This window comes from Lactuca saligna, chromosome 9 (assembly GCF_052625555.1).
Source record: "Lactuca saligna cultivar CGN05327 chromosome 9, ASM5262555v1, whole genome shotgun sequence".
Classification (NCBI taxonomy): Eukaryota; Viridiplantae; Streptophyta; class Magnoliopsida; order Asterales; family Asteraceae; genus Lactuca; species Lactuca saligna.
Genome location: NC_136425.1, coordinates 69,141,885 through 69,158,345, shown reverse-complemented (window position 1 = coordinate 69,158,345; position 16,461 = coordinate 69,141,885). Strand labels below are relative to the sequence as shown.

At 36.0% G+C, this 16,461-nt stretch overlaps 1 protein-coding gene across 1 annotated transcript; it reads left to right on the top strand.

Annotated features, from left to right (window-relative positions):
- The first annotated feature begins 15,289 nt into the window (after window positions 1-15,289).
- LOC145016455 (uncharacterized) lies at window positions 15,290-15,835 on the top strand. The gene has a single exon (XM_078974767.1). It carries the CDS (start codon window positions 15,290-15,292, stop codon window positions 15,833-15,835), a length of 546 nt encoding a protein of 181 aa, XP_078830893.1.
- The last annotated feature ends 626 nt before the right edge of the window (window positions 15,836-16,461 follow it).

Sequence of the window (16,461 nt, the reverse complement as noted above, 5' to 3'; positions counted from 1 at the left end):
TAGCAATTTTTAATACCTAGTATAGTAAAATTTTGTATTTCGAAGCAAAACGCCTATAAAAAAAATCATTTTTGGGAAGGTTATAGTACCCAAAGCCGTTGGAGCTCTACTCTAACAAAACGGTGGAACATTTTTGAAAGAAATGGGAATGTTATGAATTTACTTAACCTAGAAGTTTATTACGAGTTTTATAGTTTATGTTGTTTCAAAGTTACTTATCAAAAAATCTTCTTGAGTAAGTTTATGGGTAGTTTGTAACATCCCGAAATTTAAGATCAAAAATTGATTTTTAATAATAATAAAACCATCATCCAAAACGTTTTCATTTAACCATAAAGGAAAATCAGAGTAAGTTAATCAATCATCTCAATACATCAGATTCGTATAAAATGGAATTCATGGTTTGTGTGTATGCGATGTGATCACCCCGTGCTCTTCGCTTTCGATCCGGAAGGACCTAAAACATAAACTAAAAACCGTAAGCATGAAGCTTAGTGAGTTATCCAATATCGCATACCAAACATATCAAACATACAATGGACCATTCCAACAACTGTCAGGCCTCGCTTGTCATCAGGCCCCAACTAACATTGAGCCCAGCTCAGAACAGATTTATCAATAACATGATAAGGGCCTCGCCCATCACATTCATTAGGGCCCGCTCGAAATTCATACACACACATAAAAACATGCAAGAATCACTAAGATAAATAGCATGCAATACACCCATCAAGCCTCGTCTGGCATCAGACCCCGCCCGATATATATCACATACTACACATGCAAGAGTCACATAGACAACTAGCATCCTATTCATAATAAATCATGGGTCGGCATTGGTGCCTTCGACGTGTCAAGCATAGTTAGAAGACTCACTTTAAACTACTGAAAATCAGATAAATGCTCGGACTACAATTTCGAAAAGTCCCAACGCTATTCAATGAAATAAAACCCTATTAATAATTGGGTCATAAGCCATAAAATGGAATCTATCTTATTTTTCCAACTCCCAGGCTGAATGACCATTTTACGCTTTCCTCACTTTGCCCAACAACCAAGGCCTAACTGATTGGCTCCAAAAGCCCAATATGACCCAAATTCCTAAATGACACCCAAAGCCCACTATGGACCCAAATCTAAGAAGGCCTATAGCCTAACAATGACCCAAAGTCAAAAGGACTAGTGGCCCAACAAGGCCCAAAATCCTAGTAGTCTAAATATAGCCCAAATCCCAAAAGTTAACAAAAGTCAAGGGAAGTTGAGTATGCCCGACGTACTCAGACTTATGCCCAGTGTACACCTCTTTTGGCCAGTACACCCAACATACTTAACAACCAACCCAAATCACCATTAAGTGTTTAATTAATGTAATAATTAGTTAGTCTGAAAAATGACTGAAAAATGTTGTCTTAACATGTAATAATCAGTTAGTCTGAAAAATGATGAACCTCTATTGGCATTTTGGGTGCTTCCTAATTCTTTACCACATCAATCTTGGAACGGTTGACATGAATTCCTTTGCTGCTTACCACATGCCCAAGAAAATGTACTTCTCTTATCTTAAATTTTCACTTATAGAATTTTATTTATAACTTTTCTTTTCTTAATAGCTCTTGGATCACTCAACGATGTTGCCCATGCTCTTCCTTGGTTTGTGAGTTTACCTTAATATTGTTGATGAATCCAATCACAAATTTGTCTAAGTAGGGCTTGCATACTCGATTCATGAGATCCATAAAAATAGTTGGCGAATTGGTCAATCAAAAGAGCATGACCAAGAATTCATAATGACCATAGCATATCTTGAAGGCAGTCTTTGGAATGTCCTCTTCCATGATTTGAAGTTGATGATATCCCGATCTCAGGTCGATCTTAGAGAAGTAATTGGATCCTTGCAATTGATCGAAGAGATCTCTTATTCGAGGTAGTGGATATCAATTTTTAATGGTCAACTTATTTAATAGTCTATGCACATTAGAAAATATCTGTCATTCTTCTTGAAAAATAGAATGAGTGCTCCCCAAGGACAGAAGCTTGTTCTAATAAAAATGTAGTCAAGAAGTTCTTATAGTTGGCTGGAAAGTTATTGCATCTCCAACGATGCCAATCTAGAAGGGGACTTTGCTACTAGGGCAACTCCTGGTACTAGATCGATCTGAAGCTCTACTTGTTGAGCTAGCTGTAGACCTGGTAGATCTTAAGGGAATACATTAGGGAAATCGCACACCTAAGGTACTTACTCCATCTTTTTCTTCATATTATCTTTCCTATCAAGAATATAAGCTAAGAAGGTGAAATACTTTTACTACAAGTATTTTTTGGCCTTCATATATGAGATGAACCTAAAATTTCTACTGTGTTTGTCACCGTGACGATTAAGGGTTCTCCATTTGGTATGGGTAGACATAAGGATTTATCGAAGCATAGCACCTCAACATGGTTAGAGGATAACCAGTCGACACTTCCAATGACCATTGGCATAAGATCGATGGGAAAATTATGATTATCTAACATTAAGGCATAGTTCATAAGTATTTCCTTAGTACTACCGACTTGGACGTTAAACATTCCTACCATACAGGCTTCCATAAGTTTACTAGATGGGTGATCTGACAACTTCCTAAATTTTGGGGTTACTTAGCTTCTATCGGCACAAGTATCAAAAGTATATTTACATATAATTTATTGATTAGGAACGTACGTGTAACTAGCATCAGATCTTAGACGGCCTCTATGGCTCCTATAACAAATGCTTTGCTCCTAGCATTATCTCCTTGCCCTTTCAGATTTGGACAATCCTTCCTAATATGTCCAATTTCCTTACACTCATATCACGCTAGACTTTCTATTGTTGTGGTTCTTCGATTAGGTGGTGTATTGCATCTGTTGGCGAGATAACATTTCTTGGCACAGTTGGTGCAAACCCAGCATGCTCCATTATGACGAAATCTACACTCATTGCATCTTGGACTACCTCCAGAGGTAGTCCCTATCAAGGGTGTTGAAACCGTAAATGCTTGAATAACTTCCAGCTTCTTCTTTGTTGGTTGCCTAGCCTTCCCTTTGGCATGTTTGCCAAATTTCCATTTTCTACCCTCCACCTTAAGAAGGTCAGCTTTCTGGATTGTCGTTCCACAATGGATCTCTTGATGGGTAAAACTAAAGGCTAGTGTCTTGGTATTATCGAATGTGTTTTCAGTTGAGGCAATGACAAAGCCTTGGATAGGCTAAGTTAAACCCCCAAAATATTTTACTATACTTAGAGTAATGTCAAATATGGAGATGACTATATTCACATAATTCAAACAAATTAAATTTAGTACGACCCATTAATAACATCCTTCTTTGAGCTAATTATGATTAGTTACACTTTAGCTATATGACTTCATTATTCTAGAAATGGGATTTTAATTTGAATTTAGTATTTGGATATTAGAACATTGTAACAACTAATAAATAATGTTTTGATATAATAGGATATGATCATTACATTAATACTTGTTGTGTTCTATATTAACATGTTTAATCCATGAATAATCTTACTATTTTAAAGGTTCATAGCCGGTCATGATTGTGGGAGCAATCATGAAGTAAGACTAATATGAAATGGAAATGTTGACTCTCACCAGATGAAAGCCGGCAAGAAGTTGTAACCAAGTTTCGTAGGTACTTATCAGAGAACTAGTATTGAACTGATCCACATCAAGTTCATCTCATATTCTCAGTTATGAGTGATATTTGACTAAAAGGTATTATATTTGTATCCTTAACACCTGAGATACATAGTGGGACTTAAGTGTAGGGAAAGATGTGCTTTGATGTGACCAAATGTTGTTCCTTGACTGGGCAGCTATAAAAGTCATATTCAGGTACGGTGTGAACTATGCAAGAGGCTTGTGATTTATTCCTCTTATGTATTGAGAGTTAGACGTCTAAAACGCGTTACCCAAAGTTGAATTACAAATGAGATTGATTGCGATCCAAGGCTCATATTCAACACGATGTCTGTAACAAAAGGATAATTGATAAACTTACCTTAATACATCAATTAAAGCTTAGAGCTTTTGGGAATTAGATGTTAATTAATGGTATTCTATGTCATATGTTTTAGGAGCACCGAAATGTTGCTAGACGTTCACCACTGTCTATATCAATCTACGATGAGTCTTGTGCAAGTGGGAGATTGAAAGATCTAGTATGCCCAAGATTCATTATAAAATGATATTGGTAATAATATATGATCCTGTAGGATCACACCATATAGCACGTTACCGTCAATTGATTATTTACTAGTATAATTTGATTATTCATAAATAAATCAACACTTGTATTTAATTGGAAAATTATTATTTCATGGAAATAATAAGTTACTAATTGGGAATTTATTATTTGTGGAAATAATATTTTTTGGAGAAATAACAACTTATGAAATATATCATAACGTATGATTATTTATAAGATATATTTATATCTTAATAAACTAGTTAGAGTTTCTTTATATAAAAGTTAGTTTTATATAAAAGAGATATTTATATAACACTAGTTACATGTTGTGTGTGTGTATATACATATATATATTCATATATATATATATATATATATATATATATATATATATATATATAAATATATATATATATATATATTGGAATCTCTTTTTTATAAAAGAATAAGGTTTTTTAAAATGATGGTGTATATATATATATATATATATATATATATATATATAAATATAAATTTATGTGTGTGTGTGTCTATATATATATATATATATATATATATATATATATATATATATATATATATATATATATATATAGGCATGTGAATATAATAATGAACACACCATGCCCTCTTTAACCACAATGATGGCCGAAAATGACAAGAGAATGGCTAGGAGATGGTATTTTGATTATTTTATTCAAGCATGCTTACGACCCATGCTTTGACAAGTTGGAAGGTATGGACCTTTGGTTCTTTGCTCAATTATATATAAGCATGTATATGGAGAGGTTTAGGTGTTCTTTTCTCTCTTCTTCTCCTTTCCTTCTTCTTGTTTGGAGCGTTAAAACTGTGAGCATGGTGCTTATATAGGGCTGCCAAAGTTTCGAGATTTAGGCCTTCCATTCTACTCCATTTTGTTGCAAATTGATGCTAGATTTATGTCCCTTTGTTGCTTCACCTTTGAATTTTTTTTTATATTTCAAAGGCTTATGAACAAAAAATTACAAGTAAATACTAGCTATTTTGATGGTTTTACTCTTGCTTGGTAGATACTTGTAGATAACTCTTGCCTTAGAGTTTCATGCCACACTTCATCAACTTCCAACCTCCCATGAGGATCAATGTCTTCAAAGGTTGTTATGCTTTCCTATCTATGTTTGTTTTAATATTTATAACTCTTGCAAAATGATCATTGGTGGGTAAAATGACTTTAGTTTTATTCAACAATTTTATAGCTTCCGTTGCCAGCTTTACCATTGGTGAAACCGGATTTTGAATAAAAACCCAACACTAGAGTATCAGGGTTTCCTGACAGCTGGCCAACGTAATAACTAGGTATGATCTTATCTATCAACGTGAATCAACATAACAACTAAGCAAAATATTAGCTAAAAAGTTTTGGCAGAGTATCCACCGGGTATAATATCACTCTAATGTTATGAGCACAATTATCTAACTATAGTCAGTAAGAAGTTTGTAATAGTTGCATTTTAACATGTACCCCCTCCCCTCAAAAAGGTTTGGAAAATGGGGCCATGAACTCACTTGTAATTCATGAAACTAGTATCTAGGGTAGAATTCGGGAGTCTGGAACTCAGAGGCACCTTAGGAGTCTGCAACACGAAAATCGAGAGAGAATGAGGTGTATGTTGAGGTGTGAAAAAGGATCAGATTGAGCTTTCTATATATAGGAAAATTTTCAGGTGTACACGACACAATGCACGTGAACCACTAAATGGTGATACCTTTCCTAATCATATGGTGCCACGCAATCCGTATCCTGACGAATCAAGGTGTCAGAAAGCACATTGCGCACTGCACAAGGATACGTGGGAGGATGTTTTAGAATCTTTTAAATTTCATAACTTTCTCCTATGAATTCCATTTTCAACACTTTTTATATATCCTTGTTGGTCTCTACGTACTCTACAACTTTTCTTTTGGTAGTTTCGGTTAATTTTGACTTTTGATTCTAGCTTATATTTTATAATCTATATGTTTTCACAAAAATTAGAACTTTCTCGTACATGTTCTTTGTTAGTTGTTCCTTGGTTTGAAATTTCTACTTTGAGTAGTACTACTTTTTTCTTCTTGGTGACTTTTTCCAAAAGTCAACCATTCTCCTTGTATTCTTGTTGTTGTAAATTATTATGTATGGTAGACATTTATTTAATATAAGAGTAATAATTCACCCATACCGAGTCGATTTTTTCCGTAATTTACTTTTCTATGATCACGGTAGCTTATATAATCTAAAACTATAAACATGCTTTCAAAGCGACACGACTTTTCGTGTACTTATTTTTGAGCTTAAGTGTTGACGAAATGAAGAATTCGAGTATATTCAGGGTTACTGGACCGCCTTTTTTATGTTTATGTGTTTTATTGTTAAGCACTAACGGCGGTTGTGGTCGTATTTTCCCGGTCGTCACATCCTCCCCTTATTGAAGGAAATTTTTTTTCCGAAACATGTGTAGTAGCCGATGCGGAGACACTCGCTGGGAGGATCTTAGTGGTTTTAGACTTTTGAATTTATTCTTACGACGTAAATTTTTTTGAGTAACTTTTTCTTCTTAACGTTTTTTTTTGCAACAAGGTTTGGGCTCGTTTTGGATTTTTGTTTACTTATCCCAAATCTGATACAAGCTTCCTGACTAGTGAGTGGTTTTTTTTTCAAGAGGCATTATAAAGTTTATTTCTTACTTCTAATTCTTCAACTTCATGAGGTGTTTTCTTTTTACACAAATAGGAAGCCTATAATTCCTATATGTTGGTCTTTCTCATAGGTTGCCTTATGTTTATGTTGCTTCTGGATATTTGAAATCCACTCACCTCAATTTAAGATGAGAAGCAATTATCCATTGGCAGCAAATGGTTATCCATTAATTGGAGGAAATCTTAGTTAATATACATCCCTCTTGTAAGAATGGACTAATAGGGTCAGCTACCCAGCCAACCTTCATAAATAAATACCGTTAGTGTATAGGTAGAGCTCGTTGTGAAAGACTTATTACTGGATAATTCATGGGTAGAGGCGAAGAATTTGAACTATACAAGTTAGCAATAACATTGATTAAATGAAGTAAAGGCTCTGGTGTACAGAGAACAGCTCACCGTTTTAGAAGTAGCAATAGAAACTATGGAATTGACTATTTCTTTATCATTTCTATTTTTTTAATACCTAGCAATTTTGAGTACCTAGTATAGTACAATTTTGTATTTCAAGGCAAAATGCCTATAAAAAATCATTTTTGAAGGTTATAGTACCCAAAGTCGTTGGAGCTGTACTCTTAAAAAAACAGTGGAACATTTTTGAAATAAATGGGAATGTTACGAATTTACTTAACCTAGAAGTTTGTTATGAGTTTTATAGTTTTTGTTGTTTCGAAGTGACTTATCAAAAAATCTTCTTGAGTAAGTTTATGGGTAGTTTGTAACATCCCGAAATTTAAGACCAATTTTTTTTTTAATAATAATAAAACCATCATCCAAAACGTTTTCATAAAACCATAAACGAAAATCAGAGTAAGTTAATCAATCATCCCAATACATCCGGGTCGTATAAAACGGAAGTCTTGGTGTGTGTGTGTGTTCGCGATGCGATCACCCCGTGCTCTTCGCTTTTGATCCGGAAGGACCTAAAACATAAACTAAAAACCGTAAGTATGAAGCTTAGTGAGTTATCCAAAATATCTCATACCAAACATATCAAACATACAATGGACCATTCCAACAACCATCAGGCCTCGCTCGTTATCGGGACTCACCCAACATCGAGCCCCGCTCAGAACATATCTATCAATAACATGAGAAGGGCCACGCCATCACATTCATTAGGCCCCACTCAACATTTATACACACACATAAATCATGCAAGAATCACTAAGATAAATAGCATACAATACACCCATCAAGCCTCGTCTGGTATCGGAACCCGCCTGATATATATATATATATATATATATATATATATATATATATATATATATATATATATATATATATATATATATATATATCACATACTGCACATGCAAGAGTCACATAGACAATTAGCATCCTAATCATACTAAATCATGGGTCGGCATTGGTGCCTTCGACCTGTCAAGCATAGTCAGAAGACTCACCTTAAACTACTGAAAATCAGATAAATGCTCGGACTACAGATTCGAAAAGTCCCAACGTTATTCAATGAAATAAAACCCTATTAATAATTGGGTCATAAGCCATAAAATGGAATCTATCTTATTTTCCAACTCCCAGGCTGAAAGCCCATTTACCCATTCCACACATGGCCCAACAACCAAGGCCAGTTTGGCTCCAAAATCCCAATATGACACAAATTCCTAAATGAGACCCAAAGCCCACTATGGACCCAAATCTAAGAAGGCCCAAAGCCTAACAATGACCCAAAGTCAAAAGGACTAGTGGCCCAACAAGGCCCAAAACCCTAGTAGTCTAAATATAGCCATAATCCCAAAAGCTAACAAAAGTCAAGGGCAGTTGAGTACACCCGACGTACTCAGACTTATGCCTAGTATACACCTTCTTTGGCCAGTACGCCTAACATACTCTACAGCCAGCCCAAGTCACCATTAAGTGCTTAATCGATTAAGCCATTATGTCTAGTTCTCGGATCTGTTCCTAAATGATGTCTTAACATGTAAAGTTAGTAACTTTACTCCTTGAATGTTTTAATGGGACCCAATACTCAATAAAATGCATAATAAGTAGCCAAACTCATTCATGGTCCAATATAACTCATTAAGATTGCATTTTTATGAACAAGTGACCTCAAAAATGCTAAGATCTATCATCCTTATCTCTTGGAGTAGCTCGTAATCTCATGCATGACTTAAAGGAACATAAAAAGAAGAAAAAGATGTCCTAACTTGTTAAAATAATAAATAAGATCGAAATATTCTAAAATAATGAAGTGAATTAAAGACAAGAACAATGAAGATCAAACGTGCGCCAAATGCTTTGATGAAACAACTCTAGTGTTGGGCTTTTTATACAAAATAAAAGTTTGTTTTTTCACAAAAAACGGCAACGGAAGACTTTAAAAAAAACAAGTTTATTTTTAGTTCATAACAAAACCAAACCATCATGGATCTATTTATAGAGCTTAGAATGAAATAAAAACAACCATAGGATATTTTAGAGATAACCTTTGAAGCCTTTGAACCCACTTGGTTTTGGGGTGTTGATGAAGATAACACAAAGTCAAAGTGCATGATTCCTCTACAACCATCAAGAGTAAGGCACTTGGAATGCTAGTTACTTCTTGTATTCTTGAGTGTCTTAAGCCTTTAATGCTTAACTCAAATTAGAATGAAAAGAGACAACTCAAGAAGGCTTCTAAAGACCAAAGCAAAGTACCAAACTTCAAAAGAAGAGAGCTTCTTCATGCTCACGGTTTTAGAGAGAAAGAAGTGTTTCACACTTGAAAAAAAAAAGCAAGCCTCATGCATCTCTTATATAGCCTATGAAAAGTAAGGCCTAACCATTAAAATACTATGAAGTAATGGCTAGCCTTTAGAAGCATGGGAGACAAAGCATGGAGGTTGAAAAGCAATCTCCATATTTGTTTATTAATTTTAGCCATACCTTCTTAAAAGAAGAGGATTCTTTATTTTTAATAAACTCCAAATTTATAAAATACAAACTTTGTCTTTAGGTAAAATACAAAAGAATCCAACTAGTCTATAATATTGTGCATGACTTATTAATTTACACCATATGAAATAATAGCTAGTAATAATCTCTTGTAATTATTATTCTCACAAAATAATAATTATTCCCTAATTAAAATACAAGAATTGATATTATTTATTAATAATCATACTAATAGTAAATATACAAAATGTGTCAACTTGATAAAGGTGTGACCCTATAAGATCATATATTATTAACAATATTACTCCATAATGATTCTTGGGATATGAATCCAACCATCTCCCACTTGCACAAGATTCATTATAGACTGATATAGATAGTAGCTGACATCTAGGAATAGGCTATTGCCCCTAACAACATATGAAGGGTGCGATCTCATCAACTGCCAATTCCTAGAGCTTTAAGTTGTAATTGTTACTAAAGGCGTGGTATCAATTATTCCTTTGTCTCAGACGTCATGTTGAACATGAGATATGGATTGCAATCAATCTCATTTAGTGTTCAATTTTAACTAAGGCCTTAGATGTCATGCTCTTAATGAATAAGAGGGACAAATCTCATCTTGACTACTTACGCCTATCAATGTAGTTCCTATCATACCCAATGATGGATCTTATGACTGCCTTTTACGATACAACGTTAAACCATTTCAAAGAAAAAAATTTCTACACTTCAAGTCCCAAATATCTATCTCAGGTCTAAGAATACAAAGATCATCTCGACTAGATTCGCCTATCAATGTAGCTCATGTCATACCCAATGATTGCCCTTATGACTGCGATTTTCGAAACAACGTTACACCATGTCAAAGCACAACAATCCTTACACTTCAAGTCTAAAATATGTATCTCAGGTCTAAGATTAAAAATATACAACCTTGATCAATATATCACTCTTGACTACAATCCATAAAGTGGTTTTGATGCAGGTCAAGTCCAATACTTATTCTCCTAATCAAGTACCTATGAAGTTGGTAGTAGCTCTTTGCCATTCTCATCTCCATGAGAATTGACCAATCCACTCATATTAGTCTTACTTCATATATGCTCCCAGAACTATGACCAACTATGGACATTTAGAATAACCTAGTGATTCAAGGATTTAAGCATGATAATATAAAGCACAACAATTATTTAATGAAAGACTCATATCCAATATATCATTCATTACAATATATGTTGTCTTTATTGTTCCAATAGCCAAATACTAAATTTCAATCAAATACATCTACTTGTATCAACAATACCTTATAGCACCAACTTGACTTTCATGCTTTAGCTAATGAAGGAGCTTTGTTACGTAGGTTTAACAAACTTGATTTGTATAGACTTTGTGAATACAATCATTTTTAGTTTTATATATAACTTATATATAAAGAAAAACTATTGAGAATGAATTAGTCACATGAATATGACTTGGATACCAATACTTGCATAATGAGATTACTCATAGTCATAATGAACTATAAATTAAGGGGTTGTTTGGTTCGTTAGAATTGAAAGGAATCAGAAGGCATTGCAATTTAATTCCATCACTTTCCTATGTTTGGTTCAAGTTTTGAAAAGGAATTGGATTCCTAAATATGTCCAACTTTCCTTCCATTGAGGGAAAATAATTTCCATCTAAAAGATGAGAAAAATCACATTCCTTCATGTGGAAATGTTGAAAATTACCATATTACCATTTTCATTTTTTACACTAAATATGAAAAACCTCTGTCACTACACGTGACCACCTGCACCACAACCTTCACCACCATTACTCACCATCTCTACTATCACCTACCACCTCAACTACCATCCACCCACCACAACCTCAGCCACCCACCACCACCACTATCCATCACCACTAATGTCATCACCACTGCCACCCACCACTACCACCATTTCCGTTACCACCACCACCACCATCACCATTGCCATCGCCAGCACCACTACCACCACCACCACCCATAACCTCCGTTACCATCTACACCACCACCCTAGCACTATCATTGTTACTACTAACTTTAGCATCACCACTACCACCTCTGTTGACACCACCACCACCAGCACCGTCGCTGCCACTGACACCCACCACCACAACCACCACTACATCTACCATCAACACTAGTGGTGCCACTTTTACCACCACCTCCACCTTCGTCACAACCACACACTACCGCCATCACCACCATCGCCGCTTCTGCCACCATCGCCGCTTCTGCCACCATCGCCGCCGCCATCACTACCGTTTACTATTTCTATAATTTATATAATATATATTTACATATAATTATAAAACAAAGTAAAAGTAAGAAAATACCAAGAAGGATAGTGATGTTATTTTAAAATATTCCAATTCCATTTTCCTCCAACCAAACAAAATATAAAATTGGATTCAAATTCCATTTACTGCTAACCAAATAGAATATTGAATTGGATTTCAATTCAAGATAGATTCCAATTCCTTAACAAATTCCAATTCCTTCAAAAACATTATATGAACCAAACACTGCCTAAGCATCTTTGTACGTGGTTCTTCAAACCAGGAGGTACACTAACTCTGGTGTGTAACTGTAATTAAAATCTACATGGAACCATTGTAACATCCTAATTTCCAAGGTATAGCAATTATATATGCAAGTATGAGTTTGCTTGGGTGACTCGACGAGTTGGTGCCTAAACTTGTCGAGTAGGTTCATGAGTTTGTAACGTGTTAAATGGATGGACTCGACGAGTTGTGTGTCTGATTCGCCATGTCAGCGCGGCGGAGGAAAACCCAAATTGTCTGGGTTTGTGACCTATTTAAAGGCTCTTATGGCCTTCATTTGCAGCCACACTTTCCCTTAACAGAGCCTATTTGATCGATAGAACATAGAGAATGAGGGGGCTAATTTCATCATCTTGGTGCATTCTTGCAAGGAAGAAGGAGGTTGTTCAAGCAAGATCGACTTGAGGGGCTCGGATCTGCTGCTCTTCCATCCAAGGCTGTTGTTTAAGGTATAAATCTATACCTATGTTCGTATGGTTAGTAGATCTCATGAATTTAGGGTTTCTTCACCCTTTTTTAAGTTGAGTTATGAAGTATGTGAAGTCCCTTTGAGGCTTAGACATCAGATTTGGACCTTGAGATGCCCAGAGAGTCCCATGATCCCAGCTTTATGTAGTCACATAAGATTCTTGAGCCTGAAACATCACTAAGAGGGTCATTTTGTCAAATAGAGCTAGATATGTGATGCATGAGCATAAAGGTTGGACCTTTAAGTGAATTTTAGATGCTAGGAGGATGGATCTATAAGCTAGAGTCACAGATCTGACCACTTATGGCTAAATGAGAAATCTGGTGGAGCCAACTCGTCGAGTCCATGGGATGACTCGATGAGTCATAGTGGGTGTGACCTAGTAGCCTAGACCCAGTGTTAACTCATCGAGTTGGGAGTCAGCTCAGTGAGCTGAATGAACCCTAGGAAGAATGTGGAGAATACGAGTGGACTCGACGAGTCACAGGTGTGCACTCGGTGAGTCAAGTCAATCTTGGTTGTTGACTCGTTCTGGCTTTCTGTTGACTTCTTGGGTGAGTCAATAAGGGGCAGGATGGACCTAGGAGGGGTAAAAAAAACTTTTACCCATCCCGAGGGTAAAAAGGGGAAAGAGGACTTAAAGAGTAAATGAGTAATAAGGCGAATAATGATCGAGATGCTAGTCTAATGTGTATGCGGAGGCTAGTCCAGGGTTTTCGAGTGCTGTCTATTACGTAGTAGCCATCAGGTGAGTCTTCTCACTTTAACTTACCTAGAGTGGTAGTTATGTGTTACCGGAAGGTCTTATGTGCTTACATGAGTTATGTGATATTATGCCATTTGTCTATGTGATATTATGCATTTTTTTTATATGGGATATGTTCTTATCTATGAGATATGTATGTGTTATGTGATGAGTTGCTTGGTTGGGCCGGAAGGTCAACAGAGTAGGAGCGGAAGTTCAATAGAGTAGGACTGGAAGGTCATCAGGGTAGGACCGAAAGGACTACCAGAGTTCTAGAGCCGGAAGGTCCACTGAGACGCATTGACCGGAAGGTCTAGTGGAGTTATAGCCTCGAGTGGCCAATTATATGTGTATGGTATTTTGAGGAACTCACTAAGCTTCGTGCTTACCGTGTTATGTATTATGTGTTTTAGGTTTTTCTCAGGATCGTGGGGCGACACCAGCTTGATTGTACACAACAGAGAAAGAATCATGTTTCGAGGATCCTAGATTAGTAATTGATTAAACTCGGAGTTATGTTATGTAACTAAATAAATGATGTCTTTCTGAAATGTGTTATGAATATTATATGATTAAAAAGGAAAATTTTGTTTTGAAAATTCATGTCGTTAGAACCACTATCCATGAAACTATCTCTTCATTCATAATGAGGACATGCCAGATTGCGACTCAGAGTCGTCTCAATCTATTTGAAAATTTAGCACATGTGTAATAACTTTAAACATAGCTTTCTTTCAAATACTCCGCAAATTAGGAATATTTCTCTAGTTTTCGCAAGTACTTTAGAATGTTCCTATAAGTCACACAATGAAGGGTCAAGATAGTGGTTTGTTTTAGGCTTTCTATTGTAACAGTTCTTTTGTTGAAATATAATGGTTTTTAGTAGTTTTTGGATGTTTGCGACCCTGTAGTAAGTTTACGGCCGTAAACCCATTTAAGGTCGTAAACACAGATTCCCGCCCAAAGTTCCCTATATATAGAGGTGTCTTAGGTCTTTATTGGTTGTTGATGCTAGATAGTTCACGATCAAGTATAATGAGTTGTACCCGATGTTTTCAAGTAATAAGCGTGTGTAAGCTTGTTTCGATTCTTATTCTACTCATATTCTTATTTCGGTGATTGCTTGATCATTGGTAAAGATCCGTTTTAGGACCTTACAATTGGTATTAGAGCAAAACCAGTGTCAAAGCAACTTGAAATCGAGTTTTTGGCTATGTTCTTCTCTGTTCGAGATCGAAATTGGTGTTTTTACTGCTAAAGGAATCGAATCTACTCCAAAATCGCATTTTTGTAAACTGCTAGGTGTTTACTGTTAGGAGATTATGACCGTAAACCATGTTTACGACCGTAAACACAAGAACATTCTTGGACCATAAACTGAGCTGCTTAGACCGTAAACACTGACTATAAAGTTTGTTTACGGCCGCAAACTCACTAACTGGAAACTCAGATTTAAATTTAAATTTTTGGTTTTTCTTATTTATTTTTGGTTTTAAAATTAAATAAAGAAAATGGATTCTCAAATCCAATCACACCATCATGAGCTAGATTCCGTCATGGGCACTACTACACACATACCGAGCCTGATGTCTGCAGACGGTTTTCCTGAATGGAAATACTGCATTGAAAAATATATCAAAATGAAAGACTTCAAGGTCTGGCGAAGCATAGTCAAGGATCATGTCATAATTACAACCATCGTTGCTGGACAAATGGTTGACAATGCAGTCGAAAATAATATAGATGAAGACTTTGAAAAGGTTGAAGAGCAGGAAAGAGCTTTGGCCACTCTAACAATGACGTTATCTCTTGATATTGCTCAAGGCTTCATAGAGTATAAATCAGCTAAAGCTTTGTGGGAATCCCTGATTAAGGTGTATGAAGGAAATGAAGATATGAAGGAAAGCCACCAAGATATGTTGCGTCAAAAATTTAATATGTTCAACCATATTCCTGGAGAAACTCTAGAGGCACAGTTGCAACGATTCACCACTCTTACTACCGAGATGAACATTTCTGGAATCTTCTTGACAAAGTTAGAAATTAACAAAAAGCTACTGAATGCTCTTCCTATGTCTTGGGACATGAATGTAGTAGTTATTAAGAAGACCAAAGATTTGAATTGTCTCACTCTTGCTGAAACAATGGTGATCATCAAAGCGTCTGATATTGATGATAAGCAGTGAGAGATTAACCATGTAAACTCTTACTTAACTGCAAATCTCAGAATTTTCTCCAACAACGCGGTGAGAGATTAACCATGTTCAACAACCCTAGCTTCAAACCATCACGGTTGCGTCATCCATGCCCTACTCGCAAAACTAGCTGCCTGTCAATCCTCAAGTTGTCTTTTCCCCCAATGTACCAGTTGTGGCCTCTTCCTCAAGCACTAAGGATTATGATGACAATCTTTCCTTTGCCGTAGGACTCATGAACTGCTATAATGCTCTTCCTTCTGGAGATCTTCCACATCAGTTGTCATTCGTTGATTTAGATCAAATTCATCTAGAAGATGTGGAAAAGATGGACATCACATGGCAGATAGCCATGGCTATATTCACATCCAAGTAGTTTGCCAAGAAGATTAGGAAGAATAACTGGGCCATGAATGCTGAATAAAAGGTGGGGCTCAACAAAGGGAAGCTGTGGTGTTTCAACGTCATGAGCCAGAACATTTTGCTTGTGAGTTCCCGAAACCAGATAGACGATTGAACAATGACAAGATAATGGTTGCGGTGGGAAACAATCGGGGATGTGCTCAGGTCAACAGCGAGAAGGCTATGGTTGATCAAGCATTTGACTGGGAGGACCA